We start from the raw sequence: 12,967 nt of genomic DNA on the forward strand, positions 1-12,967 counted from the left end.
AAACGGGGACAAATGGGATTTATTCATTTATATGAAGCGCTTATTCCATCTGTTCCTTCCTTCCTATATGTTCCCCGTGGGTACAAATGGGAATACACCCATTATTGTTAGTTATAATGGGTGCTCATAAAATAAATAAAATAAATAAAATAAATAAATAAAATAAATAAAATAAATAAAATAAATAAAATAAATAAAATAAATAAAATAAATAAAATAAATAAAATAAATAAAATAAATAAAATAAATAAAATAAATAAAATAAATAAAATAAATAAAATAAATAAAATAAGTAAAATAAGTAAAATAAGTAAAATAAATAAAATAAATAAAATAAATAAAATAAATAAAATAAATAAAATAAATAAAATAAATAAAATAAATAAAATAAATAAAATAAATAAAATAAATAAAATAAATAAAATAAATAAAACAAATAAAATGAATAAAATGAATAAAATGAATAAAATAAATAAAATAAATAAAATAAATAAAATGAATAAAATGAATAAAATAAATAAAATAAATAAAATAAATAAAATGAATAAAATGAATAAAATAAATAAAATAAATAAAATAAATAAAATAATTAAAATAATTAAAATAAACAAAATAAATGGTGACGCGGGCCGTACTTTGTTAATATTTATGACTTTATGAGATATTGTCGTTTGTCACTATTACATACAAAATAGCCAAGGCGGCACTCGGGCCGCAAGTGTTAGGTTCACGAGCCGCATGCGGCCCGCGGGCCGCAGGTTGCCGACCGCTGCACTAGACCTTTGATCCCTTGGACGTCTTTATAAAATTACGATATTTATTCTTGTTAATTGTTAATTATCAATCACATGTTTAATTTTCATTAAAAATTGTTTTAGTTTTTAATGGTTTGTAAAGCAATAACCATTAATTCTTTTTAATTGTTAGTGGTTCGTAATAAATTAACATTAATGCAAATTGATGTTCAATGCAATTGATAATTAATTTTCCTTCAATGGTTAATGGCTAATGGCAATTAACCTTTTCAATGGTTAATTTTTAATGGTCAATTGCATTAACGTTCGGCCAACACTGGTGGCGTACCTTGGGAGAGGCCAGCAGTGGACTGAAACGGGCTGATATTGATGATGATGATACTTATTTATATATTATATACAAGGTGGCCAAAAAATAAGTGGAATGTTGCCAGGGAGGTTTTGGGATACCGAGCAACTTTTACTATGGGACCAACCCCGAAATCGCGAAAAAAAATTGGCTGTTTCATACACTTTGACTGGTCCATTTTCTATGGGTGGGTAATTTTTTTTTCGCGATTTCGAGGTTGGTCAATATATAAACGACGAGTAGACGAATCGCCTGATGGTAAGCAATTACCGTCGCCCAACATCGTCATAACGCCATTAAAGGCCGAGCCACACCGGCTTGCGTGTGCGTGACGTGCGCGTGTGCGTGCGCTAAAATGTTGGAGCCGCACACGCACACGTCACGCAAGCGGTGTGCCGTCTCTCATAAGGATCTGTATACTACAACGCCGCACGCGCACGTGCACGTCACGCACACGCAGCCGGTGTGCACAGGCCTTTAATATGGGAGTACGATCTTTTATTGACGGTTTGAAGGAGAAACGCACATGTTTGATGCCAACTTTTGCCAATCAAATAACACTATGTATTTGTTTTTTTTTTTATTAACCAATTATAGTGTGTCCCACTACTGGACACATGCTTCCCCTCTTTACCGCCACTTTTCTCTGTCCAATGCACATTCCCGCCACTCCACACAGAATACATCCAGATTGTCCCGCCATCTCCTTTTTTTTTATTTTTTCAATCATTAATACATGTATGGGGCTATTCATAAATTACGTCATTTCAAGTTAGGGGGGGGGGGGGTCTGGACATCGGATGACGGTAGCATGAAGTAAGAGGAAATGGGGTCATTTGAAGCATGATTTTTGGATGATTATAGGGGGGGGGTCAAAAATCGTCAAAAATCCATGACGTAATTTATGGACAGCCCCTATGCTGCATGTCTATGAACACCAAACAATATCGTATTTACATACTAGGCGTTATTTATGAAAATGTATTTTCCGAAATCAAATGATTACGACAACATTATTATTCGTGAGTTTGATGTTTTGACCTTTAATTACCTAGGTACATTGCGAATTAAGAGCAGAAAAGTTGAACGAACTCGAAACACGTGCCGTACACGACACGGAGGCATATTCGGATAGGCTTTTCTTGTTATCAAACGGTTATATGTAATCTGTCAGCCAAAAAAAGTCACGGAACTGCCTTTCCGACATTCCAATGTCGGAAGGAGATTATGCATAATGAGAAAAAAACCGGCCAAGTGCGAGTCGGACTCGCGCTTCTAGGGTTCCGTACATAAGTCCGACTCAAGCTTGACTGCACGTTTCGAATAGGTTTTCCTGTCATCTATAGGTAAAGAACTATTTTGTGTATTTTTTTCCAAATTTTAGACTCATTACTTTCGGAGATAAAGGGCGGAATGGTCATTTTTTGGCTATTTTCTTAAATAACTTCGAACCTATGTATTTTAAAATTATGTATTAAGAAAATATGTCCAACTTTGGGTCACTAATTTACATATGTGTACCAAATTTTAACTTAATTATTCCAGTAGTTTCCGAGAAAACAGGCTGAGACAGACGGACAGACAGACAGACGCACGAGTGATCCTATGAGGGTTCCGTTTTTCCTTTTGAGGTACGGAACCCTAAAAAGGCTGCAGGAGAGTACCATATTATATGGCATCAAGTCCGCCTTTTTGCGTTATCTATCGTTCTTAGTGATAAATGATTCATTAAATCAATAAATAAATACAGAACACATATGACTAACATTTTACTTCGATCCGACATGCGATATCGAATCGAGTAACTTGAAAACGCTCTTAGTAGGCTACTTCAAACTACACACTGAGAGAAAAGTACAACAAAAACACACTTAGAATTACAAAAATAAACTTAATCCGGGGACAAGGAGAGTCAACTAATAGGAACAAATTGACTGTTGCAATTTCTATTATCTGTTTGTTGAAATTATATTTGGGATTACTGAGCTGTTTGTAGAAATAAATTAACTTTACAGAAATAGTGAGACGTCCATAATTATTACTAAAACTTCATTTTTTCCCCCAGTACAGAACTGTTTTTTAATTCCTGGTGATGATTTTTCTCTCAGTGCATTTATTCAGAATCGCTTGAAGCATTATTAGCTCGGTTTTCTTGCGAAACTTAATCTTTGCTTCGAAAATTTGCAACAATAGAAGTTATTTCCCACTTTCCATGTTCCTGATCGTATATTTTGTAAGTTTTCTTTAGAAACTTACCGTGAAAGACTTAGAAGTATTGCTATAGTTTCCAAGGGAAATTTTAATTTGAAAATTACCTGATATTTCCGTGAAACACAGACATATTAAAATAGGTCACTCAAGGATTTTGAAGGACCGAGTCGCGGAGAGCTGCAGCCCGCAGTCTGCTTCGGTCTGCCAACGCATGCTCCCAATGATGCTCCTCGGTACGGAGCGAAACATGTCGAGTCGAGCAATTTACGATTTAAAATTACGTGAGTGAAATATTTTTCTATATTATCAGCTAAAAACCAAGTCAACATTACGGAATTGGTTATCTATTTCGACAGATAAAAACTTATATTTCAGTTCTTTGGAATCGGCTTGAAATGAGAATTTTATATGGCAGTAAAATTCCAATATAACCTTCAATTCAAGCTGTTTGCTCAAAGAGTTGGCGTTAAAACAAAGGAGTCATAACGGAACTAGTAATAATTTAGCTGACTGGGTATATGAGAAATGCAATTATGCATTCCGTTCTTATTGTTGCCTTCCGTGAAATCTAACATTTCATTTACACACATTTTGTGACCGTATATGGTTTCAAATATGTTACATTTTAACTCATAATCAGTCTAAAAATAAAATGTAGGCGAAGCAATGTTGTCAGGGCTGAATCATAAGTAAATATTTCGTTTAAAGTCAGATTTTTATTGCAAAAGTCACATTTTTGTCCTTGCATTATAAAACACAAGAAATATTAACAAGGTGCCTATTTTTTTATGTGTTTGATATATTTGAAAGGTAAAAGTCGTAACAACTATTAAAGAAAGGAAAGCTACATATTTCTGACATATATATAGAAACTCAAAATATGACTTATTAAAACTAATTATTGAAGGGAAGATTGAAGGGAAACTAGGACGTGGGAGAAGGAGAATATCATGGACACGGAACTTAAGAGACTGGTTGGACGTGGACAGTACAGAGAAACTAATTCGCATGACTTCAGATAGAATGACATATAGACATAAGGTCGCCAACCTCCGGGATGGAGAAGGCACTTAAAGAAGAAGATATTTGAGCATTTTAGCTGTCGCTATCTATCTGATGTCAACTGTACCATCATGCTTATACCTAAGCTGTAAAGAAATGGGCCCCGTCGCTTAAATAAAATTATAAATATAAGTTTAGTATGTACGAGTAAGTACATAATATGTATATCTGCAAAGGTTAGCCATTCTCAACGGAGTCACGACTGCCTTTCACCGAGTCTTGCAAATCACCATCGGTCTTTATGAAACTATATTGTGATACCGTTGCTATCCTGCTAGATTTCTAATAGCATTTAATACCGTAAAATGCTTGTAATGAAACTACAATGACGGATAGACAGTGTGGTTTTTGATGCCGCTGCTATAGAATGGAGAAAAAGTTTTTTAGTTACTAATGTTACTATTCCTTTTACAGAACTGATTTAAAATTTGTCAATTTTAGTACTTTCGTCTTTCTGAAATACTCACATTTTATTTTTAGAATGTCTACTTTTAGGTACCGTTCGGATTCAAACTAATGGTAACATTCCATTTCTAACCGCAGCTGCACTACCGGTACTTAACGCGTCGCTGTCATTGTCAATTTCCATAGTAAAATGAACAGTGGTGCAGCTGTCGTTGGAAATGGACAGTATTACAGCGCGTCACTGACTGTCGAAAATCCAACATCGTTTTTGACATTTGCGACAGAAATGCAGTCGCTATTAATGTCACTCTGCAATACTAGAGCAGTAATGCCAGTTTTTCTCCGGGACCATTATTCAACAGCTCTAGACAGTTATTATTCCAACTCAAATTAATAAACTTAGACACTAAAATTAAAGGAATTATGTACTTAGTTTTAGTTACAACTTCCAAGTTAACAATACACTATAACACTATAATACTAAATAACTAGACTATAATAGTATTTGTATTTACCGTCTGAGGTAGTTAGTACAGTCAGCAGCAGAAGTTGCTAAGCGGGCGCGGTGTTCAAAATTACCTTGACACGCTCTTATTCTCTTAACAATAAAGTCGCGTCAAGATCATTTTGAACACCTCGCCCGCTTAGCAACTTCTGCTGACTGTATGTCTAGTATTCTAGTCTAGTTTCATAACTTACCCCTTCACTCGACCTTCGCCCGACATCTAACTTTGTTAGGACAAAGTCAAATTAGTTAAACGTCTACCTATCCAAGTATGCTTTAATAAGTTTAAGCAGGCACTTAGACATGCATATGAAAAATTAGCTTCTACGAACTATAGATCTAATGTTGTACCTAAACTAATGTGATTAGATTGGGCCTAAAAGCGAAGCAAAGTCTGCGAAGTTTTTCTACTCGTAATGTTAAAAAAGTTTTCCAAGTGAGAGTTCGTTTAACTCGCGCACCGAGGGTTCCGTTCAATCATACAAAATCTCCAGACTTTTGTCAGAATATTCCAAATGTTGCTCGAGGAAATAGTACATTTCGATGCTAGTGCGGAAGGTATGTCATTACTTCACGAGTACCGAGATATCTTGCCACGAGCCGCAGGCGAGTGGCAAGACTCGGGACGAGTGAAGAATGACATTTCCGCACGTGTATCGAACGACGTTTTTTAATACAGTTGCGAAAAAATAAGAAAAACATTGTTAATCGTACACTAAACAAAAGTGGTAACAGTGACAGCTCGGTTAGACGTCGTCTTTAAGTATATTATATCTATGGGCGTTTGGCAGCTATTCCGTTCCATTCAGTCAACTTATTAAGAACGGAATTTTCAATATTGAATATTAAAAAATAAACGTGTTATAATGATGAAGAGGTAAGTAATTAAATATGAAATATGTAATATTTTTCGTATTCTTACATTAACGGTAGGTTTTTATGCTGATTACGACGTTTAAAGGAAACTAATATTAACACTCATCAATAAGTAGTCGTGAATTGGAACAAGTATAAATTTAAAAAAATTGGAAAAGTAAAAAGCACTAGTTCGAGATAACCAACTTTCCGCACGCTAAACAGCTACGTAAAGTAGCACTTTTTGAGCAACTGTATTAAAAAAGTACTTACAATGCATTTTTAAATCCGTCATTACAATAACTAGTTACATTTAAATATAGAAGTTACTTGCTTACATTCAATAAATGATAGAGAGAATAATGAAGCTGCCTAAATAATGTATTTAGATTTACACACGTATCATTTAAGATTCGGAGTCTTACTTATAAACACGGATTAAACAGGTACGTATGTAGTAGGTAAGTACTTTCGACAATATTTCATGTGAAAATTAGCCTCCTTTGATGTAACTAAATTTCTAACTATTTTATTTTCAACGTTATTCGGATTAAGTTAAGGTGCAATTTTGATAATGCACGATAGTTATGTTGTTTACCGTTCTGAGGTGTTTGAGTTTGAGTCATTGTGATTCATACTAAGATAATGTGTGTAATCTACGTGCAAATGAAGGGATCCCTGTGTGTGTTTTGACCTTTATAGTTTGCCGTAGTTAAACAAATGAGGATAGGTAGCTTGGCGATAGGAATACGATACATTAATACCTATACAGTTTATAATCTAGAACCCTACTGACAAAGTAAAAAAAATACAAGAAAACATACATTTATGTTGCTGATTACAATTAAATATTGCCCGTTTTTAATTGTTTAACTATATTAAAGATACGATTAGTAACTTGACCCATAAATACAACCAATAGGTCAGTTTCACGTTTCACACACACACTACAAAATTTTCTTAGCAACTTTGTTGGCATTTTTAAGAAGCATCTCTTTTCCCAGTTGGCAACAGTCCAGTGGCAAGTCGAGATAAAGTCTGGAAACACTTGAGGCAAAGCTTGGCTTATTGCTCAAAAGGCTTGGAAATGTGACATATGAACATTACATGCAAGACATTTAATCTAAATACTATTATTCATTTTAATCAAAAGTATTAGCAGTAGGCAACCCTAACCTAAATCTGTCGCGTCCTAGTCGCGTTTTGTTAATACTGTATACATAAACATAATAACAGTATTATGTAATTTTTTTATGTATACATTGTATACAGATGCAATGTATACATAAAAAATTTAAGATCGAATTCGGACCGATGAATTCAACTTTTTTTATAGTTGTTTCTTTTGAAAATTTAATCCCTGCTTTTGAAAAGTCTACGCGGCCAAAGCCGCAGGCGGATGGTAGTTTCTATATTATTTAATCACGCTTAACCCTTTAATGGTTAAGAGGAAAAAATACACGATTCAAACCTCATCGCCTCTTTAAAGCAGTAAAAATTCTGGATAAGAAAAAACTACAAATAAAATATGTTATAGGTTGATCTTTTCGGCGTTGGCCCCATAATCAATAAAAGTTGTTCAATGTGACCTGCATTTTCACCCCTCTGAGGGCTCTGAGTAATAGTCAGACATAACAAAACAATGTCTAGCCCAGGTAGGTAGGTAGGTTACTTTTGCCCAAGGTTATAGCTAAGTACCTGGATTTACCCAAGTTCATTTATGCATAGGTAATATGAAAATTATACCGTCGACAAGCCAAATACATACTGTCTGTCTCAAATGACTCATAATTATTATTCAATCGTCTTAACCATACCTTGTCTTATTATATAGGTAATTAATTATATCATGAATTTATGGAATGTCAAGATGTCATACGTATTTTAGGGTTCTCTAAATCATTGCCGAAACCATTTGAAAAATTAACACTGATTCACATAACATACCTACTTCAAAAATTCAGATACACATAAAAATCGTATGATTTTTCAAACTAACGGATACCAATAATGTTTGGACATATCTGTTCAAAAAGCCCGGTTTTAGGTAGCAGAATGACTGTTTCGTACTTAAGCCTTATATAAGTCTTGGTAGCAGAATGACAATTTCGTACTTAAGTCTTATAAAAACACAATCATTGTACATAGGTAATCGAAATAAAAAAAAAAGATATAAAAATTACAAAATAAACCCACAATTTTACCTAAATATAAAATTAAACAACATAGGTAAGTAAACAAAATAAGGAATAAACGAAAAACTTTTTCATGGTAAGTACGTGTTTCTCTTTATAGGTACATTATCCTATAGATAGGTATTTATATTTTTTATACCTAGCCTACTTTGGTGTCCCACTGCTGTGCAAAGGCATCCCCTCGTTTTCTCCACTCGACCCTGTCATCGGCATTTTCCCACCATTTGGAGTAGAATGCGTCCAAGTCGTCCCGCCATCTCCTTTTCGGTCTGCCTAAACTATAGGTATATTTACCCGTAAATATAGGTACCCATTTTTCACAGAAAAGAGGGAATACACCTACGTATACATTTATTTTTAGATACACACGTAGGGTGCGCCGATATCGTATCTACCTATCTATACACCGATAACATTGAAATGCAGTCACTTCGATACGGGGACGCAGGAAATAAGCACTTATGTAACTTAGTTTAGTGGAAACCGTCTAGACATTTCGTGGAACTTGGCGGTTTTGCCTTTGAAGAGCTGTTTGTTAATATGCTAGGCGGCACTATTCAGTACTAGGTGAGAGTAATAAGATTAATTAGCGCCGGATTAGCGAGTTTGTATTAGGTACAGTACAAACTCGCTAATCCGGAACTAATGATGATACAGGAAAGCCGGATTAGAAGCAAGTTAGAGCAAATCAGCATATATATTTGTTGTTTTAATATAATAAATTTGTGTGTTGTGTGTTAATATAATAAATTCAAAGAAAATATGACTGTTATCTGGATTTGAGCCATTTTTTATATTTTCCGCAGATTAGTTTTATATTTTACAATAAGTGCTACTTTTAGCACTTTACGTAAGGGGCTGTCCATAAATTACGTCATCTATTTTTGACCCCCCCCCCCCCTAAAATCATCCAAAAATCCTGCTTCGAATGACCCCGTTTCTCCTACCCCAAAATAAGTATATTTTTAAACTTACTTATAAACACGGATTAAACAGGTAGGTATGTAGTACGTAAGTACTTTCAATACTGTTTCATGTGAAATTAGCCTCCTTTAACCTAAATTTCTAATTTGAAGAGCTGTTTGTTAGTATTGCTAGGCGGCACTATTCAGTACTAGGTAATAATAAGATTAATTAGCGCCGGATTAGCGAGTTTGTATTAGGTACAGTACAAACTCGCTAATACGGAACTAATGATGATACAGGAGAGCCGGATTAGAAGCAAGTTAGATTAGAGGAAATCAGCATACAATTTTAAGTGTTCCGTACAAAACTTTGTTCACGGAACACTTATGGAACACTTCGGTCTTGTTTTTTTAATTTGTTTTTAGTGTGTTAAATTCAAAGAAAATTTGACTGTTATCTGGATTTGAGCCATTTATAAAGAGAATGGAGTGTGATAATGTAATCATGTAATGTAAGCACAGAGTAGTATTCTATATTTAACATTTTTTTTATTTTTAGTTTTTATTTTTTCCGCAGATTTCTTTTATACAGTGAAACCTGGTTAATTGGAACCTGCATAAATGCAAAACCTCAATAATTGCAACCAAAAGTCCGGTCCCGGTCCCTTGAGACCAAAAGGCCTCTATAATTGAAATTTTGGAACCTCTATAATTGCAATTTAGATTTTAGTGCTTTTCGTAATTTTGCCTCTATAATTGACCACATCGCAACTTAAGACCTCTATAATTGACACTGTGCAAAAAAAATCCGCTATGTTTGCTCTTGTTTTTACCTCTATTATTGAAACGAGTCTTGCTTATTACCTCTATAATTGAAATAATGTAGTTGTAGACAGCAGAAACAATATTTTAATAGCAATGATCATTTTATTTATATCTCCATCCAGAATTTAATTTAGTTATTGGGTATCTATCACAGCCTGTAGTAGGTGAAATAGTTTTGATCAATAAAAAACAAAGTATGCTTTCTACATTCTAATAAAACTTTCTTCTACAATTCAAGGGAATTCTTTAAACCCAAATGATAAGAAAATAATTTGGTAATTAATGTAGTGTAAAAGTGCAAGTATAGACAGAAGCAATATATAGACCAGAAACCCAGAACGTAAACGTGTAAATCTACTTTAAATGGTTATTTGCACCTCCATAAAAGAAATTTGTCAGAACGCAACCTCTATTAATGAAAACCTCTATAATTGACACAACGATTTTTTGAACCTCGTTAATTGACACGACCTGCTTAAATGAAAAACCTGGTTAATTGACAAAAACTGGCCGGTCCCTTGAGATTGCAATTATCCAGGTTCCACTGTATTTTACAATAGGTGCTACTTTGCTACTTTTAGCACTTTACGTGAGGGGATGTCCATAAATTACGTCATCTATTTTTGACGTTTTTTGACCGGAACCACCCCTAAAATCATCCAAAAATGCTTCGAATGACCCCGTTTCTCCTACCCCCCCCCCCTGATTTAAACTATTTTAAACCTAACTAGGTAACTATTCTATTCCATAATTTTAGGATTTAATTTGAAGTAGCAACACCATCAGATTTAATTAGTTTCTAATTGGCCAAATGGCTGTCATTCGTTTTGTTGCTACATCAATGACTTTCTTGCCATAAAACAAAACTATATTATATTCGAGACAAACCTAAAATTTAAAGAGCCCATATATATGTACTATTAAAAGGTAATTTTATATATATAATCTATAATAATATATAATACTTACTTACTGTAGGTATACATCCTAATACCTACACAGTTGCAGGTAAATGCACCGTTAGCTCAGGTAGACAGCTTCCCATACCTTTTTAGTTTCCCCTTATTGACAGCAGTGTGAGAAATCTATTCATTTGCAAAGTTGCAAAACATCCCAGTGAAGATAATTATTCTTCATTATTACATTTTTATTACCCTCCTATTATCTAATCTATCATTCCATTAACATCTACGCATGTTAATTTTATAACAATTGAATAACAATCTACCTGGCAACATCATTCTTTTATTTATTTGAAAAAAAAATTAAGTACCTACTCATTCATTACATATTTTTATTTACAACTTCATTATAAAAAAAACACTTGGGTTCAAGAACAAGTGTTATGAAAAAATCCTTCTACTTAGATATAGTTCGTTTTTTTTTAGCATTAGAAAGAACTTGGAAGAAGGTAAGCGATTTTGGCATGTCTTTTAATTGAAAAACGCTTATTATAAATCAGTAACTATCATTTATGAAAGCAGAAGAATATAAATGATTGTATTAGATTCATAATTGTTACATATTTGCCGTAACTTATTTTTAAAATGAGTTTTTCAATTAAAAGACACATCAAGATTTTTTACCTAATTTCTAATGCTAAAAAAAACGAGGTATAGGTACCCTCAGTTTAATAAAACTGTCAGTCTGTCGCTAGTCAAAACAGACTGCCTAACTTTCTTAACTTTCGTCTTATCTCAATTTTAAGTTTTAAAAAGTACCCGGTGAACTTTACCGGGTTAGATTAGAACCGGCATACGCGAACCGCGAGGTAAACGAACCCACTCGAGGTCACTGCCAACGCTCCAACGACTTAACTTACAGACCTAAGCATTAAACGCCAAACGAGACGTGTCAAAAAGAATACGCTAGACATCACGTTTCGCTGTTCCTAATTCAAAATAAACTGTTCCGAGAAAACAACAAAGGCTTTAGAACAAAGCATTCACAGGTAGTACCTTTATTGAATTGCGCCGACGCCACCGCGAGCGATCCCAGCAACAGCAACGTCGCCCATCGACTTTCCCGCCACATTCTTCAAGTATAACTTAACTTTATTACTATTTCTTACACGTCGCTAAAGCGACTTGTCACTGAAGCACTCACGAGGTCTCGTAATCGCACAAACCACGCACACTATCACAGAACTCAAGCACATCCATTTGAAAAATGTTCGTTTATTTATCCGATAAGGTAGCCGCTTCGCACGGTCGTGGGACGAGCACAGGTAAAGTGGAACGGTGAGCCTATTAAGTTTCAATACGCTAAACTACACTCTAAACACGTCTGAAGATAACTAAACATTATTAAAAGCGAACGGTACGGGAGTTCTGCACGAGTTTAAGTTCGGAAACTTCACATATTTCCGATAGATAAGTTCGAAGTTGGCGAGAGCGGCGGCGGCGCGAGACACAACCTCCCGGCGCATCGCTCGCGACAGACTGGCGCGAAGTGAGTGAACAATCAACAAGTTGCGGTCGCGCGCTATGCAGCCGTTGTGCCGCGCGGAGCATGCGCGATCCGCGTCTATCTTCATACTCGACCGCCACAAACATTGTTTGTACTCGTGTTGGTTGAAGGCATGCACACTTCCAAGATGGCGGTCAAGCCGGCGACGGAACCGGTTTGTTTTCGCGCAAAAAACAAGAAGACTGGATTTCTATCCTGCGAGCGGGTTGTCACACGAGTCTGCTATATCTATCGGTCCAGGGACTGCAGGGTAAAAAAAAAATATAGATACTTATTTATTATTTATTTAATTTATTATATATTTAATAAAATACAGCGTTATTCTTATAAATACATAGTCATAGCCCCGCAAAACTCAACACTGAGTTTGACTTAACTTTCTTGCGGTTGATAAATTTTAAGGAAGAATCTTTAGATTAGAATCTGGGCTT

General features: G+C 34.7%; 1 protein-coding gene across 1 annotated transcript in view; it reads right to left on the bottom strand.

Moving 5' to 3' along the window:
- The window catches only part of LOC134668792 (DE-cadherin), a 366,389-nt gene extending 353,859 nt beyond the window's left edge, over positions 1-12,530 (bottom strand). The window contains exon 1 of the mRNA XM_063526248.1: positions 12,026-12,530. Coding sequence (XP_063382318.1) covers positions 12,026-12,101 — 76 coding nt within the window. The 5' untranslated portion in view covers positions 12,102-12,530. The remainder of the gene's footprint in view (positions 1-12,025) is intronic.
- Positions 12,531-12,967: the final 437 nt, after the last annotated feature.

This window comes from Cydia fagiglandana, chromosome 1 (assembly GCF_963556715.1).
Source record: "Cydia fagiglandana chromosome 1, ilCydFagi1.1, whole genome shotgun sequence".
Lineage (NCBI taxonomy): Eukaryota > Metazoa > Arthropoda > Insecta > Lepidoptera > Tortricidae > Cydia > Cydia fagiglandana.